We start from the raw sequence: 7,117 nt of genomic DNA, 5'->3' as shown, positions 1-7,117 counted from the left end.
GATATACAACTTACAAACAAAAACATTACAAAACAGTTTGAAACACTGTAGAAATAATTAGTTGAGAACTTTCTAAAACTGTACAATTAAACTGCAATTAAAAACACAGTTTCATCCAATGTTCTTGAGGTTGCCAGCGACAGTGTTCCTCAACCACTAAATGCCTGGGTAAGTTCTCAAATTCCTCCTGCAAGTTAATAATGATGCAGACGGGCTCACCTCACTTAGGGAGGGTATTCCACAATGGGGAAGTCACCACTGAAAAGGCCCCGTCGTGGGTTAGCATCAAACAAGCAGACCATGGGAGGAGAGAAGATTCACCATGCCAGATGTGGCCTATAGTGGGATGGCAGTGAGACTCTTGATGGCTCAAGCAGGACCTGCGTGCCTAAGGCAAAGGGCCAGATGGAACCCTCACCAAATCCATGCACAAAAGATGGTAGCAAGATGCTTCTTCAACACTGGAGATGGGATGGTGTCTTCCGGTGCATTTGAGGGAAGGAGGCTCCCTTAGGGAGTGTGGGGCAGGCAGCGTAGAAAACACATAGCCCTATCCATCCCCACCCCCACAGAATCTGCCACCTGAAGCTAAGGATGGGGGAGACTTTTCATTCAGGTGGCAATTAAAGGTGAGCCCTAACTAATCCTCACTTTGCAGAACAATATGCAAACCAAAACACAGCCATCCCTTGAAACTTGTCCTTCTTCAAATTTCGCAATGCAGCTCCGCAGCCAAGCAAAGTGCCCCCAAACTACATGTGTTGGATGTATAAAATATGAGTGGAAATCGCATGAAAAAAATGCACATTGCTTCGCACAAATGTGCATATTAGGCAAAATTGCATACAGATGAGAAATTCTAAAATTCCAATGAATTTTCATGAGGATTTCTTTAAAAACAACAACACCTGAAACCCAATGTGGACTGGAAACATGAGAAACTCTGAGAAACCAATTTTTTTAAAAAAAGAATACTTATTTATTTATTTACCGCTTTATATTTTTAATAAAAATCTCAAAGCGGTTACAGCATATTCAAATTAATCAATAACTAAAACATTAGCCAGGCGACGTTCCTCCGGCCTCCTGAGGAGCCTCTTCAGTGGGGCTGGTGAGTGTGGGCACAGCCCCCTAAACCAGGTGGAAAGGCCCTTGACAGATTTGAGCACCCCCTGTTGAATGCAAAGGGCTCAAGCAGCCAAATTATTCCACAAGCCGCAGGGAAGGGTATAAAAGTGAGTGGAATTATGTAGAAATTGTATCCAGAAACTTGTTTTTGATGTCTTCGACGCCTGGAAAAAGAAGTACAGTGGTACCTCTGCTTAAGAACTTAATTCGTTCCGGAGGTCCGTTCTTAACCTGAGGTACCACTTTAGCTAATGGGGCCGCCCACTGCTGCCGCGTCACCAGAGCATGATTTCTGTTCTCATCCTGAAGCAAACTTCTTAACCCGAGGTACTATTTCTGGGTTAGCGGAGTCTGTAACCTGAAGCGTTTGTAACCTGAAGCGTTTGTAACCCGAGGTACCACTGTACTGCACACAGAGAAAATCCACCCACTAGGCCTCTCTCCTATTCTCAGGCACACTCCCTCCCCTGTGTCCTCCAGTGCTGCAATCCATCCTACTCAAATTTATTATGATGCACATATTAATAATATTCTTGCACCACTTAAAAATAAAATAAAATAAACAAGAGACAGACACTTTGGGGACCTGAGCTTGGCTCTGCACTGAATTGGTTCAATTATTATGTGATTTCAAGTCCAGCTTGGAGGGGTGGAGAGGTGTGAGTTGTGCGGAGGAGGGTGGGGGCAGAGAAAATAAACATCCTGGCCATGATGATAGAAGTGTTGCGTCGATGTAAATGGGGAGCTACGAAGGGTATAAAGAGGCAGGTGGTCCAGGAAGGAGGCAGATGCAGGAGGCAGAAGCCAGAAGAGGAAGACAGCCTGCGAGCGAGATTTGCATGCCCACCAAGATGCCTGAGACCTCTCTTCCAGTCTATGTCCTCTGCCTACTCACCTTGTCTTCAGCTTGCTACATCCAGAACTGTCCTCGCGGAGGAAAGAGATCAGTCTCAGACACAGAAATCAGACAGGTAGGAGAGAGAGAGAGAGAGAGAGAGAGAGAGAGAGAGAGAGAGAGAGAGAGAGAGAGAGAGAGAGAGAGAGAGAGAGAGAGAATCTCAGTTGTCGTACCTGCAAATCCCAATTGATGCACCCAAAGAACTGCTTTTCTGCTTCTTTGCTGGTTATGGGGAAATTGTTCCAAAGGTGTCTTTGTGTGCTTAATCGCTTTTCTGCTTTGCTCTGCCTCCTGGACCTGTTAGCTGCTCTACAGGGATGAAGCACTGCTCCTTATGGAAGAGAGACAGGTGCTGCAACTACTATAGCGAGAGAGTGAAGGAATGTTCACTCAAGGCTGCAGAGACGACCATACCTTTAAAGGATATTTAAAGTGCGTGCACCCCAAATCCTGGGAATGGCAGTCTACCCCTCACAGAGCTACAATTCTCACGACCCTTAACAAACTACAATTCCCAGGATTATGTAGGTGCTTTAAATGTGTTCTGAACACACGGAGTGTGCGCTGCAATAGATTATATGCCTATGTGAGAGGGAGAGAAGACAGTAAGCATCTTAGGAAAGACTTTAATTTGTGTCTTAGATTGTCAAGAAGATGATGCATCTACATTTATTCTGGCACCATTTCAGAAAGACGCAAAGCCTCTACTAGTAATGGTGCGGGGATCTCGAAGCACAGCTTTAAACCTTCCATGCCGACCCATTTCTATTGCCTGTGTTAAGTGCTGCCCTTCTCTTTACTTCTATTCCCTAGAGAAACTTGCAGCGCTAGCAGAGCCAAGTGTGGTTGCTTGGGGTTCAGATTTGGCCCACAGCTTGCCACTAACCCATAGGTTAGATATGTGTCAGTAACCCTGCTTTATTTCTCTGTGAGCTGGACACTGTGAAACCCTCCCTCGAGGGAACCAACGAGGTCATGCTCTGTGCACAGTTCATGTGCTATAAATGTTGCAGATTAGATTTTAGAGGCATTTTCCATACCAGCACTTGTATTGAAGCATTGACTTCCTTTCAATGCTCTTTTCTAAGCGGCAAAGTGAGTACTCCTTTGCAAAGGCCTCTTTGGTGATGTGCATGTAATTAATGCCTCCATAATTAAATGTGAGTGTGGTGCAAGCCTAGACATGGCTACTCAAAAGTAAGCCTTATTGAGTTCAATAGGATTTGCAACAAGGTAAGTAAGTACAGGATTGCAACCTTGATTGCACAAAGCAAGAGTGGGGAAGCTGAGGTCCTCCGGATGTTGTTGGACTTGAACTCCCAGTATCCTCGGGGGCATTTGGCCATGTTCCTTGGGGCTGATATGAGCTGCAATGCAACACCAACTAGAGAGCTACATGTCCCCCATCCCTGACTTTAAGCTTCTAGCCCTACTGATTTTAACCACTTTCTCTGCACACAGACCAGTGCAGTGTTGCCAACTGATAGGAAGAAAAGGGCCAGGTCTGCTCTTGTGCCTTTAACAGCAACTTAAAGTGAGCAGATGGTTTTCCCAGCATGACCGTCTATTATGGGCTAGCATCTGCACATCAGGCAGATGCTAAAGGGGGAGCTGCAGTTGTCAGTGGAAAAGTTGTCAAACTCACTCCAGAAGGTGCGCATACAAAAATATCCCCCCTGGCTTTTAGATACAAATATCCCCCCTGGCTTTTAGATGCTCCGTGTTCTAAGCGATTCTTCCATTGTAGCACAACTTCACGTTAACCCATTTTCTCCAAACAGCTGTTCTATATTAAGTTGTGGTGCTCTTCTGAAGAGACCTCTTACGAATGAATGAGGGCAATTCAAATAAGTAACCATTTATGACTGAGGTGCATCAAAGGCGTTTCATCCCTGTTAAGCAATAATTGAATGATTCTCTTACCCCAGATGTGCCCAGTCAAGGGCTTCAGTCTGTGGGTCTGGAACTGTTACAACTAACCAGCCCTTTAGTGTGGCAACTTTGGAACTCCCTGTCTATTGACATCAGGCCTTTGCTGTACTGTTTTCAGCACCTACTTAAAACACTGTTCATTTCTTTAGATGGTTTTAATACTTTTTGCAAATAGCTTAAAGGCTTCATTACAATAAAGCGGGATATAAAATAAATACTAATTGGAGTAAAAAGAAAGTTCATTTCTGAACCTTGCTAAAAAGAAATGGATTCAGAGTGAGGCATATCACTCTGCCTGGTAGATGTGGTGAGGAATATTAAATATAAAATAATTACCTACTACAATGCCTGTATGAAATGGGGAGGGGGAAAGCAACATGCACCACACTGAACTCCTTTGAGAAAAGGTAGGATATTAACCCTGTCATAATAATGATAATGTACATTAAGTTCAGTGTGTCTACCCTGAGTAGCATTAAGTGGGATGTCACCCATGGTGTTTACACCTAGGAAAATATGCATAGGGCTGAATTAGAGAACTCAATCCTGGGGGGCAGGTCTATGTTAGCCAGCATGGTTAGATGGAACCTCCAGCTTCAGAGGCAGTATACCTCGGATTCCCCTGCTTGTGTGGTACCTGGCAGCACCCGGCTTGTTGCTGCGGGATAAGGAACGTTGGTCTGGATGGATTTTCGTGAGCTTTGATGGTTCAGACCAAACACCCATCTAATTCAGCATACCTGTAGTCACGTTGCAGTAGCCAAATTCAAACTTAGCACCACCCCTCACTCTCTCTCTCTCTCTCTCTCTCTCTCTCTCAGTGCCTCACCTGTGGTCCTGGAAAGAAAGGAAACTGCTTTGGCCCCAGCATCTGCTGCGGAGAAGAATTTGGCTGCTACATTGGCACCCCGGAAACTCTGCGCTGCCTGGAGGAAAATTACCTGCCTTCGCCCTGCGAGGCTGGCGGCAAGCCCTGCAGTGCAGGAGGGAGATGTGCAGCATTGGGCATATGCTGCAATGATGGTAAGGGTATCTGTGCGGGAGATGAAATTCACCAGGGGGGGCGGCATGCTAAAGAGGAGAAAGAGGGGGAATGCGAGTCAGAAAAGTCAAGCCATAGCATACCAGAATTGTAGAGCTGGGAGGAACCCCCAAGGGTCATTTAGTAATGCAGGAATCTCAACTAGATTATACAAGACAGATGGCCATCCAACTCACCATTAAAAACTTCCACTGCCAAGCAGCTCTGACGCTCAGAAAGTTCTTCCTAATGTTTAGTCAGGATCTCCTGTCTTGTATTTGAATCTATTGCTTTGGGTCCATTGGACAGCCCTTCAGATATTTGAAGACGGCTCATATCACCTCTCGGTCTTCTCTTCCCCAGGGTAAACATACCCAACACTCCTTCAACCATTCCTCATATGGCTTGGTTTCCAGACCCTTGGTCACTCTGTACGCCCTCTTCTGAACACATTCCAGCTTGTCAATATCTTTCTTAAACTGTGGTGACCAGAGTTGGACACAATAATCCAGGCTGAGTCTGAGAAAGGCAGATAATCCAATAATCCCGGTTGGGTCTGTTACTTCCTTTGACCTGGACACTAGACTTCTGTTGATGTAGCCTAGAATTGCATTCCCTTTTTTTGCTGCTGCATCAGGCTGTTCTCTCATGAAGCTTGTGGTCTACTAAGACCCCAAGATCCTTTTCACATGTACTACAGTCAAGCCAGGTGTCACCCATCCTATATTTGTGCATCTGGTTATTCCTGCTTATGTGTCAAACCTTACATTTGTCCCTACGGAAATTCATTTCTAAAAAAAGTTTGCTCCCAGTTCTCCAAACTGTGAAGCTCATCTTCAATCCTGATTCTCTGAGGTCTTAGCTACCCCTCCCAGTTTGGTGTCATCTGCAGATTTGATTCATCCCCTCTATGCCTTCACCCAAGTCATGTTGAAGAACAACAGGCCCAGGACAGAACCCTGCAGCACCCCACTTGTCACTTCCTCCCAGGATTGCAAAGAACCATTGGGGAGTCCTTTTTGGGCTCAGTTAGTCAAACAGCTACAAATCCACCTAACAGTTCACATCCTCTAGCCCACATTTTACCAGCTTCACTGCAAGAATACCAGGGGAGACTTTGTGACCGACCCAAAAGGCTTGCCAGAAGATTAAAGCACAGAAAATTTCACTTTCCCCCCCTCCTTTCTTCCACAGAGAGCTGTACCACAGATGCAGCGTGTGTGGATGAAAACAGTGGCAGGAGTCGATTGCCTTCTGAAAGGAACCTGACTGTGCTGGACAGCTCGGCAGGGGATCTCCTCCTCAAATTGATGCACATGGCAAATGCAAACAGGCAGCAACAGGGGAAGCAGCAGTTTTACTGAAGCCCATGGGGAGGCAGCCCCCAGAACATCGGTTCTCCATCTTATATTTCAAAATGCCCTCAGAAAAAGAAGAAACTGAAGAATACCCTAAATAGAGTAAAGAAGACATAAAAATCGGGAGACCAAAATGTAAATACACAGCAAATAATAAAAGTCTTTTATTGCATTGTGTTGCATGTTTTGTCCTGTGTCATTTATGCAGGGAAATGCTTGATATTTTCAAATACATGGTGGGGATACTTTGGGCCCCTTAACACTGGTGTTTTATTGCAGCTGTGTTCTGGACACAAATCCACATTGGTAGTGGGTTTCGCCCATAATAGAATCATGGAATTGTAGAGTTGGAAGGGACCACGTGGGTCATCTAGTTCAACAACACCTGCAATGCACAGGGGGGTTTTTTTTGCCCAGGGTGGGAATTGAACCTATGACCCTGAGATTAAGAGTCTCATGCTCTAACAACTGAGCTATGGTTCTATCTGAACACATTGCTGCTGTCTGGAGGGGCTGCAGCGTAACAAAGGCACAGGAAAAAACTAAACTGGAGCATTTGTGGATGAAAAAGTTATGGGATTTCCACAGGTAGTGGCAGGATATGCCCTGATTGGAAATGCAAGGTGGATCTAGACACGGGGGTGGGGGTGGGAGGTGGGAGAGGAGAACCCACTCTAAATAAGTCAGGAATTAGATTGTTATAGCAAAGGGGGGGGGGGGAATCTGTAGAAAATAATGTTTTAAATTTTCCTGCTCTCTGGCGCCACCTGATGTTGCATG

General features: G+C 45.4%; 1 protein-coding gene across 1 annotated transcript; it reads left to right on the top strand.

The window, feature by feature from the left end:
* The first annotated feature begins 1,856 nt into the window (after positions 1–1,856).
* Positions 1,857–6,509, top strand: LOC118077547 (vasotocin-neurophysin VT-like). Its single transcript, XM_035101181.3, has 3 exons — positions 1,857–2,099; positions 4,780–4,981; positions 6,174–6,509. The coding sequence occupies exons 1-3, from the start codon at positions 1,866–1,868 to the stop codon at positions 6,341–6,343; spliced, it is 606 nt and encodes a 201-aa protein (XP_034957072.3). The 5' UTR covers positions 1,857–1,865; the 3' UTR covers positions 6,344–6,509.
* The last annotated feature ends 608 nt before the right edge of the window (positions 6,510–7,117 follow it).

Source organism: Zootoca vivipara, chromosome Z1 (assembly GCF_965207765.1).
Source record: "Zootoca vivipara chromosome Z1, rZooViv2.hap1.1, whole genome shotgun sequence".
Classification (NCBI taxonomy): domain Eukaryota; kingdom Metazoa; phylum Chordata; class Lepidosauria; order Squamata; family Lacertidae; genus Zootoca; species Zootoca vivipara.
The sequence above is the reverse complement of the archived record's forward strand: the minus strand, read 5'-3'. Positions and strand labels throughout refer to the sequence as shown.

What these genes read in the sequence shown, in the direction of transcription:
- LOC118077547 (XM_035101181.3), top strand. Translation starts at nt 1,866, where the DNA reads ATGGGGAGCTACGAAGGGTATAAAGAGGCAGGTGGTCCAGGAAGGAGG. An exon ending in CAGACACAGAAATCAGACAG is followed by an intron (nt 2,100 to 4,779) that starts GTAGGAGAGAGA and finishes TCTCTCTCTCAG; the next exon opens with TGCCTCACCTGTGGTCCTGG. An exon ending in GGGCATATGCTGCAATGATG is followed by an intron (nt 4,982 to 6,173) that starts GTAAGGGTATCT and finishes TTTCTTCCACAG; the next exon opens with AGAGCTGTACCACAGATGCA.